Raw genomic sequence first — 12,260 nt, 5'->3', positions numbered from 1 at the left:
AACTCATCTTCAGTAGATGCACCAATGTAGAATGCTTCAGTGTTGTGGGAAATCTAACACCTAGTGATAAGTGCAAGTTCTAAGGTGCTGGCAATATGCAAGGACTCAGAATTCGCAGACTTCCATCACTCAAAGATCTGTGGCATCTTGTCTAGCTTGTTATTGTAGAGGTAAAAACAGAAATTGGTCTCAAGTGAACATGCAGAGTAAGGTGCTGAATGTTCTTGCATACCTGGTTAACTGTTCTGTGATTAACAGGATCCTGCAGTACATTTCATAAGAACATGTATATAATGATTGCAACCCTACAACTTACTTTTTCAAAAGACAATTGAAAATCACTGTTTTAATAATAGTAACTAATGGCTGGTCTTTTTGCTCTGTAGCCAGTTTTGCGTACCCACAGACCAGATTTTGTTGCCTTGTTTGGTCTAGTTTCCCCCACCTGACAAGGGTGGGGAATGTTGTAGAGAGTGTGATCATGTCTTATTGAGGAGAGGGCATCTAGCTCTGAAATAATGTCAATGGCAAGCACACATGGTATCTCATCTAGCCCTCTCCAAAGCCCAGGTTGGTTATTTGTGGGTGTAGGCTTTGGCCAAGGGCTTACAGGTGGGTTTTAGAAGCTTGAGTAGAGTGCTGTTATGGGAAAACAGGAGGGGGCAGGCTAAGCCCAGTGTGCAGGGAAAAGGATACACTAATTTGGTACTTACCCCATAGGGTAAGCTTCCCCCTTCCAGACTCCTTGCAGTGTCTCCCCTGCCTTCATCCTACACTCCCTGAGAGAGAGCTCTGGCATCGTGGGCAATGGTCCCTGCACTGCACGATTGAATTTGAAATTTGATTGAAATTTGGAGGCTTCCCAAAGAACATCATTCTCGCTTCAGTGAGATGAATAGTCCAGTTCACACCTCTTGGTTCTTTGAGGCCACCTGCAGACTCAGAATAGCGAATCGGTTTAAGTAGAAGACTAGAAACTTAAACTTTTTAAAATGAAAGTCTGAATACCTAAAATCCTGAGGGGTGCCCTCAATCCATAAAAAAATTATGCTTGCTGACTTGCATGGTCCCAAGTCACATGGTAAGTTCCATTCTAGAAAGTATCTAGAACTGACTGACTGTTCACGTTTCACAGCTGAATTATGCTGATATGTTAAAACGAGTAGAACCCCTCCGCAATGAACTACAGAAACTGGAGGATGATGCCAAAGACAATCAACAGAAAGCTAATGAGGTAGAACAGATGATTCGTGATCTCGAGGCCAGTATTGCTCGCTACAAGGAAGAGTATGCAGTGCTGATTTCAGAGGCTCAAGCAATTAAGGCGGACCTGGCTGCAGTTGAAGCAAAAGTGAGAATCCTTAATGTACCATTTTGTCCATTTTACTGACTTTTCTTTTGATGTTTCAGGGGGTGGGAATTGTGGCTTTGAAACATTCTGTATACCTTTCTAACACAGAATGCTTTAATGGCCTCTCTATACAATGGCTTGCCTTTCAGTATGTTTCCTCCTTTGGACTTCTTACAAAGAGTTTTGCCAACCATTGATAAACAGGCCAGAGTGAGGATTGCTCTTCCAGTCACTGCCTCATGCTGGCCTGCCAATTAAATTGGCAATCTGTCTGATCAGGACTAGACAAGCAGGTGGAATGTTACTCAAAATCAAGGAAAGCTAGCATAGGTAAAGCCACTCCTGTTTCACAAGCACAAAATTCACCCATTAGAATGATCAATTTTGTAAGTCTCAAATGTGTTTCAGAGGAATTGCGATTACTTAATGCTTGAGTGTCTACCTTTTCTCATATTTTAAAACTATCTTGCAGGGTAACTGCTATATTGTTTTCTTCAGACAACACTAGTAAAGTCAGGTCAAACGGTCCATACAAATGTCCTCTTATTTTTTGGTTCCTTGAGCTGCACTGATGGAATCATAGAAATGTAGGGCTGAAAGTAAACTTGAGTCCAGCCCCCTTTGCTGTAGCAGGGTAAAATAAACCTAGTTCATCCTTGACAAGTGTCTGTCCAATCTGTTTTTTAAAATGTCCAATAATGGGGATTCCACAACCTCCCTTGGAAGCCTATTCCAGTGCTTAACTACTTACAGTTGGAAAGTTTTTTCCTCATATCTAATCTATATTTCCCTTGCTGCAGATTAAGCCGCTTACTTCTCACCCTACCTTAAATGGACATGGAGAACAATTGATCAGTCCTTTTTAGAACAGCCCTCAACATATTTGAAGACTTTCACTGTGGTTGTCTTTTCTCAAGACTAAACATGCCCAGTTTTTTAACCTTTTCACATAGGTCAGGTTTTCTAAACGTTTAATCATTTTTTGTTGTCCTTCTCTGGAAACTCTCCAACCTGTCCACATCTTTCCTAAAGTGATATATCCAGAACTGGACACAGTAATGCAGCTGAGCCCTCATTGCAGTATAGATTGGGACCAGTACCTCCCAGGTCTGTCTTACAACACACCTGTTAATACATTCCAGAATATTAGCCTTCTTTGCAGCTGCATCATTTTGTTCACTCATACTCAATTTGTGGTCCACTATAACCTGCAGATCCTCTTCAGCCTAGCCAGCTAGATCCTAACCAGTTATTCCCTGTTTCGTAGTTGTTTTGCATTTGATTTTTTTCCCCCTCTTTCCTGAATTTCACTTGAGGAATTCAGATCAATTCTCCAATTTGTCAGTCGTTTTGAATTTTAATCCTGTTCTCCAAAATGCTTACAACCCTTCTATCCCTTTCCACTACCAGATCCGTAAAATTCACAGCCCAAGAACACTAACAACCAAACTTCCAGAGTTGTGCATGCACTCATAGTTTTTTTCTGGACATACGTAATTCTGAAAATTTGAGTCCAAAGTCTGGTGTGTTGGGCACACTTGTCTGTCCATCTAGGTTGCAAATGGGGTTAATTATGGGAGCCTTCATTTTGAATAAAGATGTACGTTATATTGACCATTCCTTAATTTCTAGGTAAACCGTAGCACGGCTCTCTTGAAGAGTCTGTCTGCTGAACGTGAAAGATGGGAGAAGACAAGTGAAACCTTCAAGAACCAGATGTCCACTATTGCAGGAGACTGTTTGCTTTCAGGAGCTTTTATTGCTTATGCTGGGTACTTTGACCAGCAAATGCGACAGAACTTGTTCACTACATGGTCCCATCACTTGCAGCAAGCAAATATCCAGGTAAAGATTGCTCCGCAATTAACAAGGTCATGACTACCACAGGTGTTAACATTGATTGTAATGAGTTACTGCTTCGTAAAGGGGAAATTGCAAGGTGTTCACAAAAGGTAAAGATCAAATTTGATCAAACTTTGGGCTCTCTTTGGGCAAGTAATAATAATGTTTTACTCTTCAGTTCCGTACAGACATTGCAAGAACAGAATACCTTTCCAATGCAGATGAGCGTCTTCGCTGGCAAGCAAGTTCTCTACCTGCAGATGACCTGTGCACAGAAAACGCCATCATGCTTAAGCGGTTTAATAGGTATTTCATTTGTACAATAAGTACAGAATGTATGGGGATAAACTTAACAATGGATCGGTGCACAGACCTCCCACTGAAGTCAATGGAAATTGCACACACCTATCAAAAGGAAAACTTGATTGAAACTTTATCAGCAAACTGAATATAAATGCTTTGAGACTTTTGATCACTGTCTGGTATCTACATAGTACCTGTGATAGCAAATTAAATGCAAGTCTTAATAATCTCCTTTGCTTGTGTTTATAAGCAGAACAACTTGCATTTTTATATACTTCACTATTATACCAATTTAGCTCAAACTGAAAGCTGTTAGTCTGTATTGACTGAAACAGTATCCTTTTGATAGGTGTATCTAGTTAGATTATTAACTGTTATCTTCTTCAAATAATGACCGTGATCCTCCATATTTCATTACATGAGCCTACATTCTCCAAAAAAGATTTAGAATATTAACTCAACCTGAGTGGACTAAATGGCTTCTATCAGAAGCCTTAAATCAGTCATATGATGGAAATATTTTTTCACTAACTTAGGTATCCACTGATCATTGATCCTTCTGGACAAGCCACAGAGTTCATTATGAATGAATACAAGGACCGTAAGATCACTCGTACTAGCTTTTTGGATGATGCTTTCAGAAAGAACTTGGAAAGTGCACTGAGATTTGGTAACCCTCTACTCGTCCAGGTTAGTCTCTTGTTTACATAAATTAAAAAAAAATTGTGGTTGCATTTCCCAGGAAGTACTCTTGAAATCTTCACTTGCTGGGGCTTAGCAATAAAACTACTCTGGCAATTCTGTGCTTTTCAGGTATTGAATAAATGAAGGTCCTTGTGTAGACAATGGATCAAAATGCAGCAAAGATCATCTTCCTTACCTGTTCTAACCACATTGCTCCCTCTCTCCTACCATATCAAGGTCAAATGTAAAGGCCTTTTTCAGCTGTGCCTCTTGCTACTTAATAATTTGTCACCTATTGTGCTCCTTCTGATTTGACTATCCAGTCTGCTTGTTCACTCCCCTTCAGTGACTCTTTACACACCATCCCTTCTGCACAGAACAGTCCCTACACTGATCTATAATGCTCCTGTTTTTTAAAACTCACTTCTATGGATGTCTACAGTGAATAGTCAGTATTTGAAATAGCTAGGTTAGAGCAGATGGGAGAAGCCAGATTGGCTTGATGAAAATACAAAGAGTAAGACAAATGTATGCATGTATATAAAAAAGTAGGTTTGTCTAGAGATGGCACCCATTTCTGTAGTATCCAAGCACCTCACAACACCTTAAGAAATAAGGCTATATTATCCCTATAGCACAGATGGACAAAACTGAGGCACAGATGAATTTACTTTCCAAACGTGTCTGTCTCCATCACCCTCTTATTGCTTGTGCTCTTAAATTGTGAGCTGTTTGAGGCAGGGTTCAGGTCTAATATTTGTAGCAATGGGAGCATCACTTCTGATTGGGGCCTCTTGGTGCTACTTATAATCTGATATCTACACAATGAAAACAGCAAAATTAAGAAATCCAAACTGGAAACAGTACTTAAGTATGTAATCCGTCATCTAAAATGTCTGAATAGTACTTGATCCTAAAAATTAAACTGTGTATAACTTATTGTATGGGGAATAACATTGGACTAACACTAGTTACACACATGATCAAAAATTCATGTGGATTACCACTAGCGCTTTTCCCCAGCGGGGGGGAAAATGTGATACAGATCAAACTTTATTCAAGCTTGTTGTGTTCATTACTCTCACAATTGTATTACTGTTTAGGATGTGGAGAGCTATGACCCAGTTCTGAATCCTGTGCTGAATCGTGAAGTCCGGAGAACTGGAGGTCGAGTGCTTATTACCCTGGGAGACCAAGATATTGACTTGTCACCGTCCTTTGTCATCTTCCTCTCCACCAGAGATCCAACAGTAAGGAATGCTTACAAATTTGTTTAGCTTTCAGCAGGGCAGAACACACATTAAGCCAACAAAATGATCCTGATATTTATTTTGATAGGTTGAATTTCCCCCGGATCTCTGCTCTCGTGTTACGTTTGTCAATTTCACAGTAACTCGCAGTAGTTTACAGAGCCAGTGTCTGAATGAGGTCCTGAAAGCTGAAAGACCAGATGTTGATGAAAAACGTTCTGACCTCCTTAAACTTCAAGGTAGGTTTCTGAAAAATCAAACCATAAAAATGTGTCCTAATTAGTCAGAATTTAGAGAATAAACTTGCCAGTCACTCTCTTACTAATATACAGCTATTTTTTTTATAGTTGAGGAATGTGATATTTTGGAACAGTCTGTTTCAAAGCATATAGGAGATATGACAAGCTGCATAGAATAAAATGTTTGTATAGGTTTATATGCAATGCATGTGAGCGCAGATCTCAATTTGTTTTACTTAAGGTGAATTCCAACTGCGTTTGCGGCAGTTAGAAAAATCTCTGCTACAAGCTCTCAATGAAGTGAAGGGACGTATTTTAGATGATGACACAATCATAACTACTTTGGAGAACCTAAAGAAGGAAGCAGCAGAGGTCACCAGAAAAGTAGAAGAGACTGATATTGTCATGCAAGAGGTGGAGACTGTATCTCAGCAGTATCTGCCACTTTCTACAGCATGCAGTAGTATCTACTTCACAATGGAGTCACTGAAACAGGTTAGATAAAAAACCAAATTTAATCTTTCTTCTCGCCAGAAATATTCAGTACTGTTAAAATTTTTCAAAGTTATGCCGTACTGTTTAAATTCCAATTATGACTACATAAATACATCATGAATTGCAATAACCTCAGTATTTGTCAAACAGTGGGGCCATACGTTCTAAACTCTTTTTTTTTTTTTTTTTTTTTTTTTTTTACTCTTTAGATACACTTCTTATACCAGTATTCTCTCCAGTTTTTCTTGGACATCTATCATAATGTCTTGTATGAGAACCCAAATTTGAAGGGAATTACAGACCATACCCAGCGTCTCTCAATCATCACAAAAGACCTCTTCCAGGTTCAGTATAGAATTTTCATAGACATTGTACTTAGCAAAAATTCTTGTCCTGTGGAAGTCTGATTAAGGCTCTTTATAATACAACTAACCGATTACATTTTGTTTTGATAGGTGGCTTTCAATAGAGTAGCTCGTGGCATGTTACATCAGGATCACATAACCTTTGCTATGCTGTTGGCCAGAATTAAACTTAAAGGCACAATTGGGTAAATGTTTGAATCTTTGCTTTTTGAGATGCATCTCAGTTTTTCCATTTACATACATTAAAGCTTTGTATTTGGTGCCTTAAGGTTAACCACTACTTCAGTTGAAGACAGACACTTGGCTAAAATGTACTCTACTTTTAATTTAAGGGAGCCTACGTATGATGCAGAATTCCAACATTTCTTAAGAGGAAAAGAAATTGTACTCAGCACAGCATCTCTTCCAAAGATCAGTGGACTTACAACAGAGCAAATGGAAGCTATGATGAGATTGAGTTGCCTTCCTGAGTTTAAGGACCTGGTTTCTAAGGTTCAAGCTGATGAGGCAAGTATCCTGCTTAAGCACTGTCACTGCACTACATTTAGGTTAGACCTATGTTCGGTACTTGCATGGCCCCCCATTGCTATAGTATGAGTGCCTCACCATGTAGCTAACCTCACAACACTCCTATGAGGTAGGGAAGTACTGTTCCCGTTTTACAATTGGGAAGTGAGCCACAGACTAAGTGGCTTGCCAAGTTTACACAGGAAGACTTTTTGAGCAGGGATTCTAACCTGGGTTTTCCCTAGCTAGTGCTCTAACCCCGGGAACAGTCTCCCCCTCTCTGTAGAAACTAGTATATAGTTTCAAGCACTGGGTTTTATTTTACTTAAGTGGACTTCCAGTATCTTCAGTAAAATGCAGTATGTTTTTAGTTTTGGTTGGGGTTTTTGCTGCAATAAAACCCCCAGTCAGTATCAAGACCTTATAATGGTAGGCTCTGTATCCATATGTGTATAGAAAGTCCCTGTTCTGAAGATCTTACAGCTGGAATGGAATCCTAAGTGTCATGTAAAATGCATCATAATTAATATTTCTTTCAATACAGCAATTCTGTATCTGGTTGGAGAGCAGTTCACCAGAGCAGACTGTGCCATACATTTGGTCTGAAGAAAAACCTGCAAGTAAGTTCAGTTGCACTTTTACCCTGGCAATTGCCTTGCTACCAATTTAAGTCTGGAATAGAATAGACCTTGATTGAAGTCTTAGAATTTAGCACTTATGAAAACTGCAAGTTTGATAGGATTGAAAATGGAAGTCTTCAATCCACAAAACAATTGCAGCATGAGTAATGACTATGGTAGGTTAGAGTCAGGGACAGGCTGCACAGAGTCTTTGCTGCAAGATGGGGCATTATCTTGATATCACCCTCAGACTGCCCACAAAAAGGTATCGGTATCAGAATTTTTACATGAGTGCAGTTTCCTTGCAAACGTAAGTAAAAGAGGCAAATTCAAATAGTCTCTTCAAAACACGGTTAAAATCGGTTCTAGTGTAGTCAGTGTGGTGCCCTGCAACAGGAACAAACTACCCTACAATCCACTGTACATAGACCGTTGAATGAATGGGCATCTGTGCCTTTTGGTCATTGCCAGCCTGGTCTAACTTACTCAATGCTCTGTAACAGTACTCTATAAAAGGCTCTCTTGTTACAAGTTTCCTGATCTTGCCTGGTCTCCTGCTAGAACTATTGCTACCTCTGCGCGCCCTCTCTTCCCCCCCCCCCCCCCCCCCCCCCCCCCCCTTCTGTTTTAACAGTTCCTCCTAAGTGTAGATATTTGTAGGTGGCTAGAAAGAAACTAAAGCTCTGGATTGGAGAAAAATTAAAAGAAAACTGCCACTCTTTTGCTTAATCTTTCCCATCTGTAAGATCACATGGGACAGCACTTGTAGGCAAAATTTGTTTGAAATAGACTATTTATAATGAGGATTTCTTTGACACAGCTGTCTAATTGCTATAAATTGTTACTAACCAACTTTTTTTTCTAAAGGGAGTATTTTAAGCTCACTTTTGGTAGCTGCTGTAAAACTCTTTGGCTATGGGATCAGAATTTGCATAAGATAAACTACACTCGTTTCCCGTAGTGCTTTTTTCTCTGGACCATATACGTTTCAAATGATAGCTAAACAGTCAGTAGATCTGGACAAAATCTTAACAAGAGATACTGTCAAGCTAAAAATTTTGTATTACAAATAACAGCTTAGTTATTGGCCTTAATAGTCTAGCATTCTTCATGTGTTATGTATTACATAATATTGCCACACTTTAGTTACAGATGCTGCAGGAAAGCATTTTTCTTTGCTGAAATATCTAGAGAATTCATGGCAACACTTTTATAGGCTTTAGATTATGTATATGAACTCATTGCGGAAGCATCCAAAGGCCCTATACAAATTAGGGTACTGTTGTACTAGACACTGAAGAGCTCGCAACCTGAAAAGAGTACTGTGTGTAAGCCTAATAGTCACATTGATAGATATGACTAGGTCAGTTTAAGATAGTTTTGATTGTCAGATTGATTTACATCAATTACCATTATGTGAATTTGAATCTAGAGTCCTGCATTTAGCAACTTTCATCTCAATCTTTAAAAGCTGTAGTTGTTTTGCCAAGTCTTTTTTTCTTTTCTTCTCCAATTATTTGATTAACACTGTTCAAGGATAGGGAAGAAAATGTTGAGTTATGACCTGTTAAGCTTCAGGAACAAATAACACTCTCTTCTTTTCTCATTTTAGCACCTATTGGGCAGGCCATTCATCGTTTACTCTTGATCCAGGCATTCCGTCCAGATCGTCTGCTGGCCATGGCACATGCCTTTGTTTCAGCAAACCTTGGCGAATCCTTTATGTCTATTATGGAGCAGCCATTAGATCTGACACATATTGTAGATACTGAGGTAAATTATAGGAATGAAAATACTTTACTTAAAACATGACCTATTGAGGGCATAAATCTCTGTTGGTGATGGCACATCAAACTGCTCTGCCTCAGTTTCCGTTATAAGCTTCAGCACTGAGAGAACAGTATTCCTAGGATCCTTTTTAGCTAAAACTATTGCAGTATAACACAACTTACTAGCTTTGCTGAACACAGTTATTACAATAGCATAAGGGATGAAGGGAATTTATCCCTCCCCCCCCCCGGCAGATTTGGGGGAGGTGCATAATTATCAATATGGTTTATTCTTACAGTAATTGTGACTGTTTTGTTTAAACGTCTTGGATTGTAGGTGAAACCTAATACTCCTGTACTGATGTGTTCTGTACCTGGCTATGATGCCAGTGGCCATGTTGAAGATCTTGCCACTGAACAAAACACACAGATTACCTCTATTGCTATAGGTAAGAATACATTATCGTTAGGTTTGGCAGAACTTGACGGGGGGGTTTTTTTGGTTTTGTTTAGTTTTTTTAATAATTTTTCACAGATACTGATGTTAGTTTTAAGAACACTTAAAAGTTCAAAACTTTCAGTGAAGGGAAATTGGGGGGTTCATAGGAGACAGTTTATTTAATGACAAACATTGAAATTCAAAAAGTTAAAGCTTTTATCACTATAAACACACATTGTCAACATCGCTTGTCAAAATATATAAAGTAAATATCCTTAAATCTGTCTTCAGGCAGCATTTTTCTTGTTTGCCTGTCTGTAAATTTTTATTAATGATTCAGATATTTTTCATCTTTGTGTGCATGGTGAAATTAACATTTATTAATTTAAAAAAAGCAAATTGTTCCAGGCATAATTATCATGTTTGTCTTATTTCTTACCACCTCATATAAACATATAATTTAAGCCAATTAAGTTTCTAGAGCTAACCATAACCTTCTGCTTGTAGGCTCTGCTGAAGGATTTAATCAAGCAGATAAGGCAATAAACACGGCAGTGAAATCTGGCAGGTATGTTCTGTTTCTCTTTTTTTATATCAGTAGAACTGTGAATAACATAAGTTAGTTACTGTTCTGTTACCATATTCTTGTAGGTGGGTGATGCTAAAGAATGTCCATCTGGCTCCTGGTTGGTTGATGCAGCTAGAGAAGAAGCTGCATTCTTTACAACCTCATGCTTGCTTCAGACTTTTCCTTACAATGGAGATAAATCCCAAGGTAACTGAAACCAAGTTCGGCTTCGATTGGCACAGCAAGTGGTGTGTAGTGCTGTTCCAATGTCCACTGTTACAAGAATCCCACCAACTAGGGCAGCATTCCCCATGATGGCCTTAGTCTGACAGGGGAAAGGGTGCATTTTGGAATGAATATGCTGGAGCAGGAACAAATGTCACCAAAATCCTGCCTGGTGCTTTCTAGGGTATTGATCACCCCATTCCTAGTAATGTCACGTGCTTTGTAAATATCCTGTCTCCCTGCTTACGTAGGGAAGAAAAGGCTGCCTACATCTTCCCATCCTTTCCTTTCCTTAATAGAAAGTAGGAATTGGCCCTTAGTACTTAAATCATGTTACAGCATGAGAATCATATACTTTAAGTCCATACTGCTGGTAGTTTCAGCATTTTATTGCAAGAGGGAGGATACTTGTTCAAAATATCACGTTCTTCGTAGAAGAGAGCATTTTTCAGGGTGTAACTTTTGTGTTGATGCTCTTCTATCCTAGGTGCCGGTGAATTTGCTACGTGCTGGTCGGATCTTTGTGTTTGAACCTCCTCCTGGTGTAAAGGCGAACATGCTGAGGACGTTCAGTAGTATTCCTGTTTCTAGAATATGCAAGGTGAGGCGATGGTTTCTGTGTAGTTATGGGGAACTCAAACTGGAAACTGTTTATGAAAGTTTCTTTTTAACTTCATAGCTTTCAGTTGGTCTATCATACATTAAACTAATGCTATGCCTTCTGATATTACTGTAAAGCAACCAGCTTTTCAGAGGCTTTCACTTTACCCTGACTAAAACATGCATGGCATGTAAGGAAGCAATCTTAAGATTTTTGTGATCTGATGCATTAAAACCTGGAGATACTGTGTTTACTAAACATTTGACATTCAGCACTGTAGCAAGCCAGGTTTCTTTATTAATAAATTCTGATCAGTTTGGTTTTAGTGTGGAGAAATAATTCATTTTCTTTTTCCCATCCTAGTCTCCAAATGAACGTGCTCGTTTATATTTCCTCCTTGCCTGGTTCCATGCCATCATTCAAGAACGTTTGCGATATGCTCCCCTGGGCTGGTCCAAGAAATATGAATTTGGTGAATCTGATCTGAGATCTGCCTGTGACACAATAGATACATGGTTGGATGATACAGCAAAAGTAATTGAATTTTTTGCTCTTGCATAATCTTCTTTAAATACAAAGTAACATTTGGATTACTTGTGGTTACTGTTCAATGAAGGGCAGATTAATCTGAAATACTAAGATTAGCTGGAAGCAACCAATATAAAAAGAAAATAGCCAAAATCAAACAAACAGGTTTTCATTAAACTGTCCAAACTCGATTTCCCTATTTTTATGGGGAATCTTCACATTCTAATTAAATTGTCTTTACTGTCAGGGTCGCCAAAACATTTCACCTGATAAGATCCCATGGTCTGCTCTGAAGACATTGATGGCACAGTCCATTTATGGAGGTCGCATTGATAATGAATTTGATCAGCGTCTGCTAAACACTTTCCTGGAGCGTTTGTTTACCACTTTGAGCTTTGATAGTGAATTCAAACTGGCTTGCAAGGTTGATGGACATAAGGATATTCAAATGCCAGATGGAATCAGGTATTTTTT

General features: G+C 38.9%; 1 protein-coding gene across 1 annotated transcript in view; it reads left to right on the top strand.

Annotated features, from left to right (window-relative positions):
- DYNC1H1 (dynein cytoplasmic 1 heavy chain 1) overlaps positions 1-12,260 on the top strand; it is a gene marked incomplete in the record, with an annotated part of 59,232 nt that overhangs the window by 46,071 nt on the left and 901 nt on the right. Inside the window, 18 exon segments of the mRNA XM_034767929.1 lie at positions 1,136-1,351; positions 2,984-3,196; positions 3,372-3,499; positions 4,033-4,186; positions 5,284-5,430; positions 5,519-5,669; positions 5,911-6,164; positions 6,374-6,508; positions 6,620-6,714; positions 6,862-7,036; positions 7,581-7,656; positions 9,269-9,429; positions 9,763-9,874; positions 10,372-10,432; positions 10,516-10,639; positions 11,145-11,258; positions 11,622-11,792; positions 12,034-12,251. Coding sequence (XP_034623820.1) covers positions 1,136-1,351; positions 2,984-3,196; positions 3,372-3,499; positions 4,033-4,186; positions 5,284-5,430; positions 5,519-5,669; positions 5,911-6,164; positions 6,374-6,508; positions 6,620-6,714; positions 6,862-7,036; positions 7,581-7,656; positions 9,269-9,429; positions 9,763-9,874; positions 10,372-10,432; positions 10,516-10,639; positions 11,145-11,258; positions 11,622-11,792; positions 12,034-12,251 — 2,705 coding nt within the window.

The sequence above is a fragment of the Trachemys scripta genome, chromosome 4, assembly GCF_013100865.1.
Source record: "Trachemys scripta elegans isolate TJP31775 chromosome 4, CAS_Tse_1.0, whole genome shotgun sequence".
NCBI lineage: Eukaryota > Metazoa > Chordata > Testudines > Emydidae > Trachemys > Trachemys scripta.
The sequence above is the reverse complement of the archived record's forward strand: the minus strand, read 5'-3'. Positions and strand labels throughout refer to the sequence as shown.